Source organism: Acomys russatus, chromosome 5 (genome assembly GCF_903995435.1).
Source record: "Acomys russatus chromosome 5, mAcoRus1.1, whole genome shotgun sequence".
NCBI classification, from domain to species: domain Eukaryota; kingdom Metazoa; phylum Chordata; class Mammalia; order Rodentia; family Muridae; genus Acomys; species Acomys russatus.
The window spans coordinates 59,037,116-59,058,640 of record NC_067141.1 but is presented as its reverse complement, the minus strand read 5'-3'; the positions used below and the strand labels follow the sequence as shown (position 1 = coordinate 59,058,640).

At 40.5% G+C, this 21,525-nt stretch overlaps 1 protein-coding gene across 1 annotated transcript in view; it reads left to right on the top strand.

Annotated features, from left to right (window-relative positions):
• Positions 1-733: 733 nt before the first annotated feature.
• The window catches only part of LOC127189549 (cytochrome P450 2C70-like), a 38,448-nt gene continuing 17,656 nt past the window's right edge, over positions 734-21,525 (top strand). Inside the window, exons 1-3 of the mRNA XM_051146471.1 lie at positions 734-958; positions 5,950-6,112; positions 8,936-9,085. Of these exons, the coding sequence (XP_051002428.1) occupies positions 791-958; positions 5,950-6,112; positions 8,936-9,085 (481 nt within the window). The 5' untranslated portion in view covers positions 734-790. The remainder of the gene's footprint in view (positions 959-5,949; positions 6,113-8,935; positions 9,086-21,525) is intronic.

Genomic DNA, 21,525 nt, shown 5'->3' with positions numbered 1-21,525 from the left:
GGATGTCCCTGAGCTAGGGTAGACAAACACAACTGGCAAAAAAACAAACCAAAAACACAAAAAACCAATGAAATGATTCCTAATGACGTTCTGCTGTACTCATCGATCACTGGCATCAGAGAGGCTTCCCCTGGCTGCTGATATGAGCAGATGCAAAGACCTATAGACAAGCATTAGGGAGAGCTCGAGCACTCCGAGAAGGACAGAGAGGAAAGATAGTAGCAGCCAGAGGCGTCAAGGGCACCAGGAGAACACGGTCCACAGAATCAGCTAAGCAGGGCTCACAGGGGCTCACAGAGACTGAATGGTGACTCTTTTGCTTATTCTTGGGACTCTTTCCTTTCTAGCGGGTTGACCCATCCAGCCTTGATATGAAGGTTTGTCTCTAGTCTTATTACATATTGTTATACCATATTTGGTTGATGTCCCTGGGGGGGCCTGCTCTTTTCTGAAGGGAATTGGAAGAGCAGTAGATCTGGAGGAGAGGTAGTATGGTAGGACTGGGAGGTGTGGAAAACAACTGGGGGCTGTGGTCAGGATGTATTAAAAGAAAAAGGAAAAAACATAGCCATCCAGAATACACTCTGGATGTAAAGAAGGGAGAGTTAGGTTGAAATAGCAAACACATTGAAGTGCAATGTTTGGAAATTGGAAGTTTTGTTTAAACAGACCAAAGTATACTAAAGATAAAGAGGTCACACTCAAAGTCCAAACACGGTGTACTTTTTGGAGGAGCATTTATAGACCCTTGGAGTGTAAGCTTTCCAGTGCGTTTGTCGTAAGCGAGGCAATGGCTCTCTTCATCTTCCTGGGGATTTGCCTTTCTTGTTTGATTTTTCTTTTCCTATGGAATCAGCATCACGGTGAAGGGAAGCTCCCACCTGGACCCATTCCTCTACCATTTGTTGGAAATATTTTCCAAGTGGATGTTAAAAATATCAGCAAGTCTCTGGGTATGGTAAGTGTGACCAACTTCTTCTTAGTGGTTTTCAGTGAGTGAATTATACATCCTCAGTACAAATAATATGTGGTCCTAGACTGCAAGCAGATGTTGCAGTCTGATACTTGGGGTCCCAACTGACTAATTTTGTTTCCTTGTCTTAAAATAAGTGTAGGTATGCAGGTTAACAGTACAGCAAGGAAAGATGCTTAATATCACTGTGGCTACTTTGATAGAAAGAGAGATTCAGAGGTTTTCTTTGTGTTGACAGTCTTGATGTTTTTTTTCTGTTAATTGGCAAATTATGGTTTTTTGTTTAATTATTTTATTTTTGTACATATGCATTTATATTATTACACACATATATAATAGATTATCTATGGCAAGAAGAACCGTGACACAATCAAGAATTATATAAATGTTCATTCTTAGTGTTTTGGCTATTTGTATTTGACAGCCTTGAAGAAGACATCTTTCCTATCTTGGTGCATCTAAATTTCTAAATGTAAATCAGTCTCCATCACATATCATCATTATCAACTTAGAACACCTATCTAGACCTAGAAACATCTTAACCCATAAACAATTAAGCTTCATTGTAAAACTAAGCTACCTGGTCTTCAGCTCCCTTAGAGACTTGAGAAGGAGTAAACTTGGTTATCTGAGTATGCCGTGAGTGCAGGTTAGTAGCTTTCCACATGAAAAGATGACAGAGACAATGCTCTACCTGAATAGTCACCCAAAACTCTCTATAATGCTGGAGCATCTTCTTCAGCCTTCTGGCTCAACACATCTGACAGACATATTTGTGAGACAGGAACTTGATGTTTTTTTTAATAGGTGGAAAAACAAAGGCAAGGCTTTGTTGCTTGGATTTGCACAGCACAGTTTTATCAATGTTGAGAAAATTCTTAAGGATAGAGTACAATGCCCATTTGTTGCTGAGGAAATGGATCCAATTTGTGTTCTGGAAGTTGTTAAACTGCTCAAAGACAATCTCCTAGGATTCTGGATGTGTCACTTTGGTTCTAATGAGATGACTGCCCTCAGTTAGGGGGAATCTTCTTTGTAGAGTGAGATGCCTGCAGAGCTCTGCTGTTTGTCGTGGTTTAGGATAATCATTAAAGGCTTCCAGTGCCACTGTAGAGGCTTGAAACAGAATCTGTGAGCTTGGAAGGACCTCAGTTACTTCAACAGTTTCAACCTTTATGTAGTAGTATTAGCCTCTTAGGATAAACACTTGAATGCTTACTTCGCCTGCACTCAGAGTAAAACAGTAATTGAACCACTTTCTTTTTTCTTTTTTTCCAATTTGGATTTTTGATTTTATTTTTTATTTTTTTCCTTTTTTTTATTATTAATTTCTTCAAATTACATCTCAGTTGTTAGCCCATCCCTTGTATTCTCCCATTCCTCCCTTGCTCCCGCTTCCCCCCCATTCCCCTCCCCTATGTCTGTGACTGAGGGAGACCTCCTCCCCCTGTATATGCTCATAGGGTATCGAGTCTCTCCTTGATGACCTATTATCCTTCCTTTGAGTGCCACCAGGCATCTCCATCCAAGGGACATGGTCAAATATGGGGCACCAGAGTTTGTGTGAAAGTCAGATCTCCTTCTCCATTTAACGGTGGAGAATGTCCTGTCCATCAGCTAGTCTGGGTAGGGGTTCGAAGTTTTTTTTTTTTTTTTCTTTTTTTTTATTAATTTATTCTTGTTACATCTCAATGTTTATCCCATCCCTTGTATCCTCCCATTCCCCCCCCCCCCATTTTTCCATTATTCCCCTCCCCTATGACTGTTCCTGAGGGGATTACGTCCCCCTATATATTCTCATAGGGTATCAAGTCTCTTCTTGGCTACTTGCTGTCCTTCCTCTGAGTGCCACCAGGTCTCCCCCTCCAGGGGACATGGTCAAATGTGAGGCACCAGAGTACGTGAGAAAGTCGTATCACACTCTCCACTCAACTGTGGAGAATATTCTGACCATTGGCTAGATCTGGGAAGGGGTTTAAAGTTTACCTCCTGTATTGTCCTTGGCTGGTGCCTTAGTTTGAATGGGACCCCTGGGCCCAAATCTGCCTATCATATTGTTCTACTTGTAGATTTCTAGGACCCTCTGTATCCTTTTATTTTGCTGTTCTCCCATGCGTCTCTCATTTAGAGTCCCAATAGGATGCCTTCCCCTCTGTCCCAGTTTCCTGGTAAGTGAAGGCTTTTGTGGGACATGCCCCTTGGGCTAGTATGCAGATATAAGTGAGTATATACCATTTGATTCTTTCTGCTTCTGGGTTAACTCACTCATTATGATCATTTCTAGCTCAATCCATTTATCCACAAATTTCAGGAATTCCTTGTTTTTAATTGCTGAGTAGTATTCCATAGTGTATGTACCACAGTTTTCTTATCCACTCTTCTACTGAGGGACACTTAGGCTGTTTCCATGTTCTGGCTATTCTGAATAAGGCTGCTATGAACATGGTTGAGCAAATTTTCTTGTTGTGTGCTGGAGCATCTTCTGGGTATATTCCAAGGAGTGGAATAGCTGGGTCTTGAGGAAGCCCTATTCCCATTTTTCTGAGATAGCACCAGATAGATTTCCAAAGTGGCTGTACTAGTTTGCATTCCCACCAGCAATGAAGGAGTGTTCCTCTCTCCCCACATCCTCGCCAGCATGTGGTGTCGCTTGAATTTTTGATCTTAGCCATTCTGATGGGTGTAAGATGGAATCTCAGAGTTGTTTTGATTTGCATTTTAGGGGTTCGAAGTTTACTGCCTATATTTTCCTTGACTGGTGTCATAGTTTGAGGAGGACCCTAGGGCCCAGACCTGCCTGTAGTTTTCCAGGACCCTCTGGATCCTTCTATTTCCTCATTCTCCCAGGCTTCTCACACCTAAAGTCTCCATAGGATGTCCTCCCCTCTGACCCACTTTCCTGATAGGTAAAATTTTCCATGGGGACGTACCCCTTGGGCTAGTGTCTCGATATAAGTGAGTATATACCATTTAACTCTTTTTGCTTCTGGGTGAACTCACTCATTATGATAATTTCTAGTTCAATCCATTTGTCCACAAATTTTGGGAATTTCTTGTTTTTAATAGCTGCGTAGTATTCCATAGTGTAAATGTACCACAGTTTCTTTATCCATTCTTCTACTGAGGGACACTTAGGCTGTTTCCATGTTCTGGCTATTATGAATAAGGCAGCTATGAACATGGTTGAGCATATGTCCCTGTTGTGTGGTAGTGCATCTTCTGGGTATATTCCAAGGAGTGGGATAGCTGGGTCTTGAGGAAGCCCTATTTCCATTTTTCTGAGAAAGCGCCAGATAGCTTTCCAAAGTGGTTGTACTAGTTTGCATTCCCACCAGCAATGAAGGAGTGTTCCTCTCTCTCCACATCCTCGCCAACATGTGGTGTTATTTGAGTTTTTGATCTTAGCCATTCTGATGGGTGTAAGATGGAATCTCAGTGTCGTTTTGATTTGCATTTCTCTGATGACTAACAATTTAGTCAAGGAGATGGCTATGAACTGAAAGCAGAGATGTTAAGAGTTATCCTGATTTTAGTTACTTATCAGGCATCTTCAGGCCCAAGTCAAGAGTGAATGTGAGTGTGTAGACTATACATATATGTGCATGCAAGTACATGGGTGTGCATTTGTGTATTTGAGTGTGGGCACACATGTACTACAGTAAGCATAGGACAGTCAGAGGACAGTCGGTATTTTACATGCATGCCTTTTTGAGACAGTGTCATTTGTCAGTCACTGCTCTGTATCTCAGGCTTCTTGGTTGTGAGCTCCTGTGTGTTTCTCCCTTCTTGTAGTGGGAGTACTAGCATTGCACGTATGCATGACTGTGCCTCCTTTTACATGAGCACAGCAAATGCTTTATACACAGAACCATCTCCCCAGCACAAGAATGAAAAGCAAATTTTAATGTAAACCCAAGCCAACCCCTAACTGTGCTCTATGTAGAGATAGAAGGAAACTGAATCCAGGAGGTGATTTGTGACACTGTCAGAAGGAGAATAGTTGGTGTCCATATCCTGTCCCAGGTCCCTTCTCAGTACAGCAATTATTCTCTGATGAACTGAAGTGCAGATGGAACTGTGCACAGTTACAAAACTACTAATGCATAAGTTCTCAAGTCTAAAATCTTCTAGGGGATACAATTACTTGACATCAAGGACATAACCAAAATCTTCTGGATAATGAGTCAATGATTTCTCTACCACTGACTCACATGACAGTCACTCCCTGAAACCTGAAGGAACCACCAGAAGTCTAGCTTTCTCCTGAGACAGCCAGTCACCAGAGCACTACTGCTCCAACAGCTCCTTCTTTCTGCATTGGGAGCTCTGAATTAATTCATAGCTTAGGGAAAGTTTTAAAGTCTCTCTGAGCTTTGTGGTCTATTTCTTGAATAAGCAATGATTCCTCACAGGTTATTTAACTGCCTTTGCTTTAAACAGTGATGAATGACATCTTGGCATCAGACACCACGTTCTGTGTGTGCAGCAAGTTTTAAGGGTGACGGGAACTTGTAAAGCCATATAGAAGGTACAGTCTGGAGAGCAGGCATGTCTATCCCGCTGTGTTCTTAGTACTATTAAACCTCAGAGACCTCAGCGTAAAGATGGCATACAGAATGCATGATGGGAGATGAGTATTAGTGTACAGTTAGGTCGACTGAGAGAACTGTCCCTTTCTCAGGAAGATAATTATGTTGTTTACTGTAAGAGTAGGCAAGAAGAGAAATCTGATGCAAATGTAGGTTTGACTGGAAAAGGTAAAAGTAAAATTTGAGCAAATGCGTATCACAGTCTCTGTCATGTAGAAGAATAGTAATAAGAACCAGGCAGGCAAGAGCATAAAAACAATGGCTGCTTAAATGTTGTTTCTTAGTAAACTATGGGATTTAAAGTCAACGAGTGGGTCACTATTAAAATACCTCTTTGGTATGAATGAGACTATTTCCCTCACTAATTTACCCCTGCTTCGTTTCCAGCTAGCAAAAGAGTATGGCCCTGTGTTCACTGTGTATCTGGGCAGGCAGCCCACTGTGGTGCTGTACGGCTACGAAGCACTGAAGGAAGCTCTGATTGACCGTGGAGATGAGTTTTCTGGCAAAATGCAGTCGTCGTTACTCAGTAAAGCCAACCAAGGGTTAGGTATGGTGCTGTGTTGGGACACATTCAGGATTGTACAGGTGGCAATGAAGCTAAACAGGGAAGGAAACTGAGAAACTTCAAGGACTTATAAACCCGTGAATAATTTTTTAAAAAATGCAAAACAAGATAGCATATGAAAAACATTTTGCTTTTGTCATGTTGCCATCTTCATTCCCGACCCTGTCCCTCTTACTGAGTCCCTTCTCCCCAGTAGCCCCAATCTCAGCTTTCACATATCACCCTCTCTTTTTATCCCCTCCTCACAGATCTCTTCTTCCTTCCTCATGGGCTTTCTTCTTTCATTGTACACATATGCAGTCATGTACACACACACACACACACACACACACACACCCTCCCCCCCCACACCACACACACACATAAACACACAAACACGCACACACACTCATCTAGGTTTTCTATAAAAGAAAAAATTCTGGTATTTCTTTCGAAGAGTCTGGCTTCTTTTATTTGGAATAGTAATTTACACTTTCATTTTCCTATAAATGTGATTTCATTTTCTTTATGCTTGTCTAAATTTTGATTAACATGCGTTAGTAGATTTTAGTGGCATTTGGTGTGATATTTCCAAACACAGGTACAGCATCCACTGATGAATTTGCCTCCCTTTCCTCACATTTTCCCACCCAATGCTGACCTCTGTGATCATTAGTGAAATGTGTTGTTAATAAGGAATCATTTCCCCATTTAAAAGATTTTACACACACTGTCCCACGAAGCATTAAGTTTGCACTTGTAACTAGGGCATGCCCATTTTATACCTCAGCCAGTAAGCATAATGGTGAAGTCACTAAGACAAAAGACAGGAAAAGAAAATGACAAGATACCTTAGTTCTTAAATATTCTGCTTCATGGTCTGAGTATGGATCTATATGATTTTAAAAATGTGTGTATTGTAGGAACCATCTTATATAAGAGTATTCGTAGACTTTGATCCACTCTTTTATCTTTAGACTTGTAAGGAATATGTGAATATAGTGGAATGGGAGAAAAAGCACAACGATGCTCTCAGTGTTTATGTACTGCATTGATATTAGAAATACTTTTCCTTTTAAATTATTTTTGAGATTAGACTAATATAATCACAACACTTTCTCCCTTTTTCTTTACTCCCTTCAAACCCTCCTATATATTTTCCATTGTTGCTTTTCAAATTTATGGCTTCCCCTTCACAGTGATTGCTATTAGATGTATGTATGTATGTATGTATGTATGTATGTATGTATGTATGTAGGTATGTATGTATGTAATTGTTACTTGTATGCGTGTTTTCAGGGCTAAGCATTTGTGTTGCATGAGCAGTCAATATGCATAGTTATGGAACACAGCCCTAATGGAAACATCTACAAAGTTTTCCTGCACCTAAGGCTGAGGGAACATTGTGAAGAATGGAGGGAAGGACTGTAAGAGCCACAGGATTGGGGCTTTTGCAGTGAGAGTAGGTCTCCCAATAATGTCAGAAGCTATATCCATAAGTCTTACCAGCATGACTTTCTAGACATGAGATGAAAAATGTTGGCGCCAACAGACATGCCAAAGTGGATGGAGAAAAGCCCCTTTGGCCTCAACACTACACAGAGAACTACAGCCAACTGAGAGTGCAAGAAGTAGTTTTCCCCAGGAAGCTATTTCAACTAATTAGAAATGTTTTTAAAACTTAGGTGAAGATGTTTTTCAAGTCACAATGAGAGTATATTCTTGCAAGTCTATCTTAGGCAAAACTAGTGTAAGTTGAAAACATGGTTATGATAGTTAACCTACCAAGCACTGTGGCCTCACATGGCAGGTTGCAGAGTATTGTTTTACGGCTAATTAGGAGGTCTGGCATGCTGCCCAAGACTAGGAGGGCATATTATAACACATGTCAACAACCTAAGAAAAGAGGACCAGTCAATATTCATATTACGGTTTACACTGATCATGTAGCTATTTCCTACTTGTTCATAGAGCAAAACCCATAAGCTGAAACAATAATAGCTGGAAATCAGCTCTACATCATTTATTGATTTTTGGAGCTGGTATAAAGCTGCCCAGTCTTCTGATGGAGAACTGAGTGTTGGTACAAGTCATGAGGGAGCCTTTGCTCATCTGTATTGTTCTCTCAGACTTCCTTGACACGTTTATTTTTTTATGGGCTTACTTTAACCTTGACCATGTTTTGAGTTTAGACAATTTATATTGAACTTTCTAGATGGAAAGATCACACATTATACATGCAAGAGTTTAAGCAAGCAGAGTGAATTTTAATCCACAAAGAGCAACTTGTCAATTGCTATACATATCCCATATATGAGGAACAGAGAGTTGTGAGATCCCTTCCAAAGCTGAAGTTTCTGCCCCCACACTCAGTTTCCTCTCCAGGCCTTGGACATGCTAAGCAACCATTCAACCACTCAGTCATGTTCCAGGATTCATTCATTGTTCTGAAGAATTTTCACTTGAAGATGTTTGTAAAATTCACAAGTAGAAAAACTAGCCCTGACTTTGCCTCACCACAATTTAATATCTGTGTGATCAGAGACGAAATATTTTGTTGACAACTTCCTTGTCAGAAAAATGGAGGAGACTAAAGATTCACAGAGTTACAGTGAGGTTTTGAGAAGTCGGTGGAGGAAACAAGCTCTTCAGTATGGGGAATCCAGAGTCCTGGTGGTGAAATACTAGGTTGCATTAAGGGAGGTGTCAGGTAAGGTGTGGCTGACACAGGCATGTCGGCTATGCCAGCATAAGAGTCAGCATTGTTTCTTGAGATGAGTTACTCAACTAGAATTCACGGTAATGGATTTATTTTTGTCCCAACAGGCATTGTCTTCAGCAATGGGGAAATATGGAGGCAAACACGGCGTTTCTCCCTCATGGCCTTAAGGGATATGGGGATGGGAAAGAAAACTATTGAAGACCGAATTCAGGAGGAAGCCCTTTGCCTGGTTGAAGCATTGAGAAAAACCAATGGTGTATATCTTTTTCTATAGTTAACAGATTGGGAAGATAAGTTGTTATTACGAATAGGCTTTTTATAAACAATCGTGGAACCAGAAATGTAATGGAAGTTTACTCTGCCCTCAAGACAACAGCAAACATTGAAGTAACTCTAATTCCAGCCTTTCTGAGACCCGAGTTGACTAGCTTTTGCCTAACTAACTTTGAGTATTATCCATGATTATTTTAAAAAATATGATTATGGAATGAGATAAAGCTACAGAAAACAGGAGTTTAAAAAAAAAGTTAGAAATGGAAGTAGCACAGAAAACTTGGGCCCTTGTTTTACACCTGTCTCTGGCCTAGTACCTTTTTTCTGGGTATCTTTACTGAAGCTTGCCTCTCATTTGCTCTGCCCTCCCATCGCTTTCTTCTGGATAAGTGTCACCCTGGGCTGCTGGCTTTGTCTATTATTACTATGAAAGTCACACCATTGTGCAAGGAAGCTCCTCTTGCCCTACTTGAACTCTGTCACATGAGCAAGGATGCTCTCCTCTGTGATTTTAGAATATTTTTTTTCTCTCTCTTTCCCATTCTGCTTGGGAATGCCATGGATGGAAATTCTCATCACAAGGATACTTTATTCGCCTCAGCTACTTTCTTATCCTTCTCCAGTCTGTAGTCCCACCTGCTATCTCTCAGATCCCACATGCAGTCCTCAGAGTCTGCTTTCATGTCCCTCTAAAGTTTCCTCTCCTCCCTTGGAGCTGCCTGCTCTGTCTCTTTCTTAAGCCATCCTAGGTCTCTCCCCCCCTAAGGAAGGAGGGGGCAGCCTCCTTTTGCAACTTCTATATGCCCAAGCCTGTTCAGGCCACCAACTGCTCGCTCTCTCTCAGAGCCCTTTACAAATTCCCTCCAGCAGATTTTTGTTTTTCAACCTTCTGTCTCCCATTTTGGGACCACAAACAGCTTGGCCTCCACACAGAGCAATGGCCCAAGACTGACAGGCTCCATTTTCAAATTCTCCCATATGGTAACAGCTTCTGCCATTATACAAATGATCCTCAAATCTCTTATACTGCCATACTTCCAAGTCTCTTATCTCTAACATGTTTCTGTTTCCCACTCTTAAGACTCTTTTATCTCTATACTTTCTTTGCTCTTTGTTCTAAAAAAATCTCTCTTTTAAAAAAAATTTAATTTAATTAATTTATTCAGATTACAGCTCAATTGTTATTCCATCACCTGTAGCCTCCTGTTCCTCCTTCTCTCCCTCCCTCCCTCCTTTTCTCCCTCCCTCCCTCTCTCCCACTTTCACCCTATTCCCCTCCCCTAGGTCTATGACCAAGGGGGACCTTCAAGTCTCATCTTGGTAGCCTGCTTATTCTTTCTTTGAGTGCCACCAGGCCTCCCCAACAAGGGGAGGTCGTCAAATATGAGGCATCAAAGTTCATGTCAGAGTTAGTCCTCATTCTCCACATAACTGTGGAGAATGTTCTGTCCATTCGCTAGATCAAAGTAGGGGTTCAATGTTTGCTACTTGTATTATCCTTTGTTAGTGCAATAGTTTGAGTGGATGCCCCTGGGCCCTGATCCAGTCGTCACAATGTTCTTGTAGGTTTCTAAGACCCTCTGGATCCATCTATTTCCCTATGTCCTATATTTCTCTTACCAGTAGTTCCAGTAGGATGTCCTCACATCTATCCCAATCTCCTGCTAAGTGAAGACTTTTGTGGGACATGCCTTTTGGGCTAGTGCCCAATTTAAGTGAGTATATATCATATGAGTCTTTCTGCTTCTGGATTAACTCACTCAGTATGATCATTTCTAGTTCTATCCATTTGTCCACAAATTTTGGAATTTCTTTGTTTTTAATAGCTGAATTGTGTTCCATAGTGTAAATGTACCACAGTTTCTTTATCCATTCTTGAACTGAGGGGCATTTAGGCTGTTTCCAGTTTCGGGCTATTATGAATAAGGCTGCAATGAACATGAACATATGTCCTTGTTGTGTGGTGGAACATTTTCTGGGTATATTCCAAGGAGTGAAATAGCTGGGTCTTGAGGAAGCCCTATTCCCATTTTTCTGAGATAGCACCAGATAGATTTCCAAAGTGGTTGTACAAGTTTGCATTCCCACCAGCAATGAAGGAGTGTTCCTTTTTCTCCACATCATTGCCAACATATGATGTCACTTGAAATTTTGATCTTAGCCATTCTGATGGGTGTAAGATGGAATCTCAGAGTTGTTTTGATTTGCATTTCTCTAATGACTAAGGGCATTGAGCATTTCTTTAGGTGCTTCTTAGCCATTCAATATTCCTGTATTGAGAATTCTCTGTTTAGTTCTGAGCCCCATTTCTCAATTGGGTTATTTGGTTTGATGGTGTTTAATTTCTTGAGTTCTTTATATATTTTGGATATTAGCCCTTTGTCAGATGCAGGGTTGGTGAAGATTATTTCCCAGTCTGTAGGCTGTCGCTTTGTTCTTTTGACAGTGTCTCCAGCCTTACAGAAGCTTCTCAGCCTCATGAGGTCCCATTTATTAATTGTTGTCCTTAAGGCCTGGGCTGTTGGTGTTCTGTTCAGGAAGTTGTCTCCTGTGCCAATGTGTTCCAGGCTCTTCCTCTGGTTTTATGTTGAGGTCTCTTTTTTATTTGTCTTTTTTTTTTTCAGGAGATAAGCCACCTTCAACTTTAATGTCCCATTCAAGGAGTCTAATGCATCTCTATTCTTATTTTTAATTTACATACACAACATTTTTTACATTTTAAAATTAATTTATTCATATTACATCTAGATTGTTAGCCCTTCCCCTGTTTCCTCCCATTCTTCCCTCCCTCCCACTTTCCTCCCTTCTCCCCTCCCCTATGTCTGTGATTGAGGGAGACCTCCTCCCCCTATATATGCTCTTAGAATATTGTGTCTCTTCTTGGTAACTTGCTATCCTTCCTCTGAGTGCCACCAGGCCTCCCCATCCAGGGGACATGGTCAGAAAAGGGGTGCCAGAGTTCATGTGAGAGTCAGATCTCACTCTCCACTCAACGGTGGAGAATATCATGTTCATCGGCTAGGTCTTGGTAGGGATTCGAAGCTTACTGTCTATATTCTCCTTGGCTGGTGCCTTAGTTTGAAGAGGACCTCAGGACCCAGATCTACCTGTCATAAAGTTATTCTTGTCGGTTTCCAGGACCCTGTGGGTCCTACTATTTTCCCATTCTTCCATGCTACTCTTGCCTAAAGTCTCAATCGGATGTCCTCTCCTCTGACCCACTTTCTTGGTAAGTAAAGTTTTTCATGGTACGTATCCCTTGGACTAGTGTTTTGATATAAGTGAGTATATACCATTTGTCTCTTTTTTGTCTTTTTGAGACAAAGTCTCTCTGTGTAGCCATGGCTGTCCTGGACTTGCTTTGTTGACCAGGCTGGCCTCAAACTCACAGTGATCTGCCTGCCTCTGCCTCCCTAGTGCTGGGATTAAAGATGTGCGCCATATATTGAGGTCTTTAATCCACTTGGACTTGAGTTTTGTGCATGGACTAATCACATTTTTCTACATGTAGACATCCAGTTAGGCCAGCACCATTTGTTGAAGATGCTATTCTTTTTCCATTGAATAGATTTGGCTTCTTTGTGAAAAATCAAGTGACCATATGTGTGCGGATTCATTTCTGGGTCTTTGATTCAATTACATTGATCAACCAGACTATTGCTGTGCCAGTACCATGCTATTTTGATTACTGTTGCTCTATAGTACAGCTTGAGATCAGGAATGAAGATTCCTCTGGAGGATCTTTTCTAGGATCCTTGTATAGGATTGTTTTTAGCTATTCTGAGTTTTTTGTTTTTCCATATGAAGTTGAGAATTGACCTTTCAATGTCTTTAAAAAATTGTGTAGGTATTTTTATAGGGATTGTATTGAATCTGTAAATTGTTTTTGGTAAGATGGCCATTTTTACTATGTTAATTTGCCTATCTACGAATAAGGGAGATCCCTCCATCTTCTGATGTCATGTTCAATCTTTTTCTTCAGAGATTTAAAGTTTTTTTTCAAACATGTCCTTCACTTGCTTGGTTAGAGTTACTCCTAAATATTTTATATTGCATGTGGCTAATGTGAAGAGTGTGGTTTTTCCTAATTTCTTCCTCTGCATTGTTGTCATTTGTATATAGGAAGGCTACTGACTTTTTGGAGTTAATTTGGTATCCAGCCAATTTGCTGAAGGTATTTATCAGCTGTAGTAGTTCTCTGGTGGAATTTTGGGGGTCACTTATGTACACTATTATATCATCTGCAAATAGGGACAGTTTGACTTCCTCCTTTCCCATTTGGATCCCCTTGATCTCCTTTTGTTGTCTTATTGCTCTGGCTAGAACTTCAAGAACTATATTGAAGAGATATGGAGAAAGCGAGCAGCCTTGTCTATTCCCCGGTTTTAGAGGAATTTCCTTGAGTATCTCTCCATTTAATTTAATGTTGGCTATTGGGTTTGCTTTATATAGCCTTTATTATGTTTAGGTATGTGTTTTGTATCTCTGATCTCCTCAGAACTTTAACAAAAATGGGTGTTGGATTTTGTCAAATGCTTTTTCTGCATCTAAGGAGATGATTATGTGGTTTTTTCTTTCAGTTTGTTTATATGGTGGATTACATTGATGGATTTCCATATATTAAACCATCCCTGCATGCTTGGAGTGAAGCATACCTGGTCATGATGAACGATATCTTTGATATGTTCTTGTATTCATTTTACGAGTATTTTATTGAGAATTTTTGTATCTATGTTCATAAGAGAAATTGGTCTGAAAATCTCTTTTTTTGTTGGGTCTCTTGTGGTTTAGGTATCAACATGACTGTGGCCTCAAAGAATGAATTTGGCAATGTTCCATCCATTTCTATCTTTTGGAGTAGCTTGAGTGTATCAGTATTAGGTCTTCTTTGAAGGTCTGGTAGAAACCATCTGGCCCTGGGCTTTTTTTTTGGTTGGGAGATTATGAATGATTGCTTCTATTTCTATAGGAGAGATTGGACTATTTAATTTATTTATCTGATCTTGATTCAATTTTGGCAAGTGGAATTGTTCAAGAAAATTGTCCATTTCCCTTAGATTTTCAAATTTTGTGGCATATATGCCTTTGAAACAGGATCTTACAATTCTTTTTATTTCTTCAGATTCTGTTGTTATGTCTTCCTTTTCATTTCTGATTTTTTTTTGGTTGGATAGTGTCTCTCTGCCCTTTAGTTTTAGTTAGTTTGGCTAACGGTTTGTCTATCTTGTTGATTTTCTCAAAGAACCAGCTCCTGGTTTGTTGATTCTTTGGATTGTTCTCTTTGTTTCTAATTTATAGATTTCAGCCCTGAGTTTGAGTATTTCCAGATGTCTACTCCTCTTGGGGGCTTCTGCTTCTTTTTTCCTAGGGCTTCCAGCTGTGTCGTTAAGTTGCTTATGTGAGATGTTTCCAATTTCTTTATAATGGCACTTACTACTACGAATTTTCCTCTCAGTACTGCTTTCAATGTGTCCCACAAATTTGGGTATGTTGTTCTTTCATTTTCATTAAATTTCAGGAAGTTCTTAATTTCTTTCTTTCTTTCTTCCCTGACCCAGGTGTCATTAAGTAGAGAGTTGTTTAGTTTCCACGTACGTGTAGGCTTTTTGTTATGTCTGTTGTTGTTGAAGTCCAGCCTTAGAGCATGGTGATCTGATAGGATGCAAGGTATTATTTCAATCTTCTTGTATCTGCTGAGGCTTGCTTTGTGATCTATTATGTGATCAATTTTGGAGAAGGTTCCATGGGGTGCAGAGAAGAAGGTATAATCCTTTTTGTTTGAGTGAAAAATTCTGTAAATATTTATTAGGTCCATTTGATTTATAACGTTAGTTAATGATGTTATTTCTTGGCTTAGTTTTTGTTTCAATGACCTATCCTTCAGTGAAAGTGGAGTGTTGAAGTATCCCACTATTAATGTGTGGGCATCACTTTGTGGTTTAAGCTTTGTTAATAGTTCTTTTACAAATGTGGGTGCCCTTGTGTTGGGAGTATAGATGTTCAGAATTGTGATGTCATCTTGCTTGATTTTACACTTGATGAATATGAAGTGTCCTTCCTCATCCCTTTTGATTAATTTTGGTTGAAATTTTATCAGATATTAAAATGGCTACTCCAGCTTTCTTCTTGTGACCGTTTGCTTGGAATATTTTTTCCAGCCTTTTACCCTGAGATAATGTCTGCCCTTGTGGGTGAGATGTGTTTCTTGAATGCAGAAGAATGTTGGATATTGTTTATGTATCCACTCGTTAGTCTGTGTCTTTTTATTGGAGAATTAAGACCATTGAAGTTGAGAGATATTAATAACAAGTGACTGTTAAGTCCCTTCATTTTTGATGTTGGTTACAGCAAAGAGTTTGTGTGATTGTTTTTTTTTTGCAATGGTGTAGTTATTTATTTCCTGTATAGTTTTCATTGCAACTTGTCCCTTTGGAGTAGAGTTTTTCTTCAATAACTTCTGTAAAGCTGGATTTATGGTAAGGTACTGTTTAAATTTGTTTTTGTCATGGATTATTTTGTTTTCTCTGTCAATAGTTATTGATAGTTTCACTGGGTAAAGTAGTCTGGGCTGGTATCTGTGGTCTCTTAGGGTTTGCAGGACCTCTCTCCAGGCCCTTCTTGCTTTTATGGTCTTTGCTGAGAAGTCGGGTGTAACTCTGATAGGTTCACCATTGTATGTTACTTGGCCCTTTTCTCTTTCTGCTTTTAATATTTTTTCTCTTGTTCTGTATATTTTATGGTTTTATTAGTATGTGGCAGGAAGATTTTCTTTTCTAGTCCATTATATTTGGTGTTCTGTAGGTGTATGCATCTCCATCTTCAAATTGTAGAAAATTTCTTCTATGATTTTGTTGAAGATATTTTCTGGGTCTTGGAGTCAGGAGTCTTCTTTTTCCTCAATGCCTATTATTCTTAGGTTTCATCTTTTCATGGTGTGCTTGATTCATTGGGTGTTTTGTGTCAGGAATTTTTCAGGTTTAGCATTTTCTTTGATGGTTGTTTCGAGTTCTATGATTGTATCTTTGAGTCCCAAGATTCATTCCTCCATTTCTTGAATTCTGTTAGAGAAGGTCATCTCTGTGTTGCTTGCTTTCTTCTCTAAGGCCTCTCGATCCCGTTTTTCTTTTGCCTGTGCCTTTATCATAGTTTCTATTTTCTTCTTCAGGTCTTGAACTGTTTTGTTGATTTCTTTCATCTAGTTGTTTATATTTTCTTGAAATTCTTCCAGTGCCTCTCTGTAGGTCTCTTTTATGTCTTCAACCTGTTTGGTTGCATCTTCCTCCATTTGCTTGCAGATTTTATTTGTTTCTTCCATTATCATTTTCATTACTAATTATTTAAAGTTGTTTTCTTTTATTTTGATTGTGTTTGAGTCCTCAGGGTTACTTTCTTTGGGATATCTGGGATCTGGAGATACCAAATTGTTTTGGTTTTTGTTGTTTGCATTCTTATGCTGTCCTTTAGTCATTTTGTTGTCTCTGATGTTGGGAGGTAACTTCTGGTATCCTTCACTGGTCATTGAGAGTGGATAGTTGGTGAGTGATTATAGGTCATGTGCTCTTGCCTGTGGGGATCAGGGAGTTCTTCCCTGGAACAGGCAGGTTACCTAGGTTCAGCTCCTGGAGACTTTGCTCTACACCTTAGGCTCCAGACTGGGTCAGCAGAGGTAGGCTTCTGCCTGATGCCTTTCACTCTACTGCTGTGATTCAGACCAGCTGTATTGGGGCCAAGACCGCTGGTGGTGCATTCTCTGGCTGACCAAATTTCTCCCAACTGTCCATGCTTCCCCGCAGCTCTGCTGCCATGTCCCTGCCCAGATATGACCCACTGAGTTGTGGCTGCCTTTCAGACCAGAGTATAGATACCTCAGGGCTGTTCAGCCTCTCCTGAGAGCTTGGCTGATCCTGCTGGACCATGGGAACTGTCCAAACTGGGTTCTATCTGCCCAAGTCTTCAGGCTCAGTCTGCTGTGTCCAGCTCTGATTTGTGTCGCGACCCTTCTGACCAGCAGAAAATAAGGACGCGACCCGAACGTTCTTCTCCAGGCAGTTTATTCAGGAACCTTTTCAGCAAGCTTCTTCTTTTCCTTCCTCCTATTCCTTTCTCCCTTTCTTTCCTCCCCCAACACCTCAGCACCGCTTTGTATCCTCTGCCTCACCCAACCAGCAGCCCTTACATCAGTAGCTCCAATTGGTTCCTGACAAGGCGGGATGCATACGTCAAAGCAAAGCACGGCCCATAACCCAAATAAGGACTTGTTTACCAGGAGCAGAATTGCAAGTCATTTTGCCTGGCAGGTTGCCAGGTGCCATCTTAGTGAGGGCGATTTGGACCCATTTTAACCATGGGCTGCTCTAGCTGGGCTAGGTGGATCCAACTGCCTGGGCTTCCACGTGGCCCTGGGGCCCTCCACAAACTGACTTGGGGTGTGTGTGTGGGGTCCAAGGGCAGATTCACCTGTTTCCCTAAGACTTCCTCAGACCAGGAACTCTGGTGTTCCACTGGCCCACACACTGAGTTTAGGCTTTATAGGCTGGCTGCAGTCTGCAGGTGGGCTCCATCCCAGCATCTGGAAAGTGGGTTCAGGACCTCTGTGGGCTGTTGCTTGACCCGGGGCCAGGCCTGTCTGTGGTCTGCACTGTGCATGGCCCCCCTCACCTAGTGTTCTCTAGTTCTAGCAGCCTATGGCTCCAGTCAGGTCCCTGGTCTCTGTGTAGTAGATCAGATACAGTGCGTGACAGATGCAGCCATCTTGGAACTCCAAAAAAATCTGTTAAGACTATAATGCAATCTCTATCAAGGATTTAATTTTGTTGTTGTTTTGATACAAGGTTTTTCTGTGTAGCCCTGTTTGTTCTGGAACTTGCTTTGTAGACCAGAATGACCTTGAATACATAGAGATTCACCCTCCTTTATCTCCTCAGTGCTTGCACTAAAGATGTGTATCACCACAACCTAGGACTTGTAAGTTCACTGGGTATGGTTCAAAAATAGATAAAAATTGTGAAAAATTTTGTCTGAAACTTATAAGAAAAATATTAAAAACCTATACATAGGTAATATTTATTACAACTTACTATATACATGATTCAATTCTTGTTTAAAAATATTGTATATGTAACCTGGATTAAAGTCTTGTTTAAAAATAAATAGAAAAATGGATATTTTAAATAGCTGTCACATAGTTAAGATCCTGACATTGTATAAAACAATTAAGGCAACACTCATACAATCTCTTAGTTTTATCACTTAGTTTATCACTGTATCTCTTTTTAGACTAAAGAAGCAACAAGTCTCCAAGAATATCTTGTGTCAAATTTTTGCACAAAAAATCCTTAATGTTATAATGCTATTAACAGAACCCAACTTAGAGGCTTATGTCTAATAACTCATGTATTTTTAAAATGTAATTTATGTATTTACTTTACATCCCAGTCACAGCCCCCTCTCTCCTCTCTTCCCACCCTCCCTCCTCCATTTCCCCCTCCCCTATTCCTCAGAAAAATGGATCCCCCCCAATTATCCACCCCAGCTCATTGAGTCATGTAAGGACTGAGGTCCTCTTTCCTTGTGGCCTGGCAAGGCAGTCCCACCAGGGAGAAGTGATCAAAAAGCAGGCAACAGAGTACATGCTAGAGACAGCCTCTGTTCCCCTTTCTAGAGGACCCACATGAAACCTGAACTGCTCAACAGCTGCATTGTGTAGGGAGCGTAGGTCCAGTCCATGCATGGTCCTTGGTTGGTACTTCAGACTCCTTAAACCCACCTGGGCCCTGGTTAGTTGGCTAAGTTGGTCTTCTTTTTATTTTTTATTTTTTATTAATTTATTCTTGTTACATCTCAATGGTTATCCCATCCCTTGTATCCTCCCATTCTTCCCTCCCTCCCATTTTCCCCCTACTCCCCTCCCCTATGACTGTTCCTGAGGGGGATTTCCTCCCCCTGTGTATGCTCATAGGGTATCAAGTCTCTTCTTGGTATCCTGCTATCCTTCCTCTGAGTGCTACCAGGTCTCCCCTTCCAGGAGACATGGTCAAATATGAGACACCAGAGTTCGTGTGAAAGTCATACTCCACTCTCCACTCAACTGTGGAGAATGTTCTGTCCATTGGCTAGATCTGGGTAGGGGTTTAAAGTTTACTGCCTGTATTTTCCTTGGCTGGTGCCTTAGTTTGAGCAGGAACCCTGGGCCCTAAGTTGGTCTTCTTATAGAGCTCTTGTAACCTGTAGGATCTTTTATCATTCCACCAACTTTTCTATTAGACTTCCTATTCTTTGCCCAGTGTTTGGCTGTGAGTCTCAGCATCTGTCCTGAACTGCTATTGGGTGGAGCTTTTCAGAGGACAGCTCTGCTAGGCTTCTTTCTGCAAGCATAGGTGAGTTTGCTCATAGTGTCAGGAGTTGGCTCTCTTCCCTGTGGTGGGTCTTGGGTTGGGCCAGGCATTGCTTGGACATTCCCTCAAACTCTGCTCTATCTGTTTTATCTTTATCACTGCCTGTCTTATAGGCAGGGTACATTTTGGGTTGAAAATTTTGTGGACGGATTGGTGTTCTCCTCCCTCCACTAGGAGACTTATCTAGTTAGTGGGTATCTTCTTCAGTCTCCATGGCCTCTGCTGCTAGGAGTCTCAGCCATGGTCCCCTTATATTCTTCCAGAGGTATATCCTGACTTAGGTTTCTCTGCAGGCCTTCTGTCCCCTGCTCTCCCCAGGTCTGATCTCCACCCTTATTTCTTTCTGAGCTCACTCTCCTACCTGTTTCCTCTCTATGACAACTGCAACTGTCTATTTTGTTTCCCCTTCTGAGTGAGATTCAAGCATCCTCCTTTGGGTCCTCCTTGTTACTTGTCTTTTTTTGGGTCTGTGCGGGTCTGTGCATTGTAGTATGTTTATCCTATATTATATGGCTAAAATCTGCTTATAACTGAGTGAGTACACACCAGGTGTATCTTTGTCAGTCTGGGTTAACTCACTCAGGATGATCTTTTCTAGTTCTATCCATTTGCGGGCAGATTTCATGATTTCCTTGTTTTTAATAGCTGAGTAGTATTCCGTTGTGTAAATGTACCACAGTTTCTTCACCCATTTTTTGGTTGAGGGACACCTAAGTTGTTTCCAGATTCTGACTATTACAAATAAAGCTGCTGTGAACATAGTTGAGCAAGTGTCCTTGTTGTATGGTGGAGCAACTTTTGGGTATATGATCAAGAGTGGTATAGCTGAGTTTTGAGGTAGAGTTAGTTTTCTGATTAAGTGCCAGATTTATTTCCAAAGTGTTTGTACAAGTTTTCACTCCTACCAGCAATGAAGGAGTGCCCCCCCATTTTCTACATCCTCACCAGCATGTGCTGTCACTTGAGTTTTTGATCTTAGCCATTCTGACAGGTGTAAGAGAGATACTTGGAGTTTTTTGATTTGCATTTCCCTGATGATTAAAAATGTTGAGCATTTATTTAAGTGCTGTTTGGCCATTTGAGATTCCTCTGTTAAGAATTCCCTTTTAGCTCTGTGCTCCATTTTTAAATTGGGTTATTTTGTTTGTTGGTGTTTTATTTCTTGTGTTTTTATATATTTTAGATATTAGCCCTTTGTCCAATGTAGAATTGGTGAAGATCTTTTCCCAATCTGTAGACTGCCATTTTTCATTCTGTTGACAATACCCTTTGCCTTATAGAAGCATTTAAGTTTCAAGAGATTTCATTTATCAATTATTGATCTTAAGGCCTGAGCTGTTGGTGTTCTGTTCAGGAAGTTGTCTCCTGAGTTAATGAGTTCAAGGTTGGTTTCCTTTCTTTTCTAATAGATTTAGTGTTTCTGGTTTTAAGGGTGAAGCCACACCCTTCAGAATAGCCACAGAGACTATAAAGTAGTAGTGTAACACAAACTAGGCAAGTCAAAGATCTGTATGACAAGAACTTCAAGTCTCTGAAGAAAGAAATTGAAGAAGATATCAGAAGATACAAAAATCTCATGCATCAGTAGGATTAACATAGTAAAAATGGCCATCTTATAAAAAGCAATCTACAGAGTCAGTGCAATCCCCAACAAAATATCACCACCAGTTTTTATAGACCTTAAAAGAACAATTCTAAACTTAATATGGTAAAATAAACAAACACACAAACAAAAACAGAATAGCCAAAACAGTTCTATACAAGAATAGAACTGGAGATGTACCTCCATCCCTAAATTCAAGCTCTACTACAGAGCAATAGTAATAAAAACTGCATGGTACTTGTTAGCATACTGTTCCGAGTCTGCCTAGACCCTTCTGGCTTTCATAGTCTTGAGAAGTCAGGTGTGGTCCTGATAGGTCTGCCTTTATATGTTACTTGGCCTTTTCTCTTTGTTGCTTTTAATATTTTTTTCTTGGTTCTATAGATTTAGTGTTTTGTTTATTATGTGGTGGGAGGAATTTCTT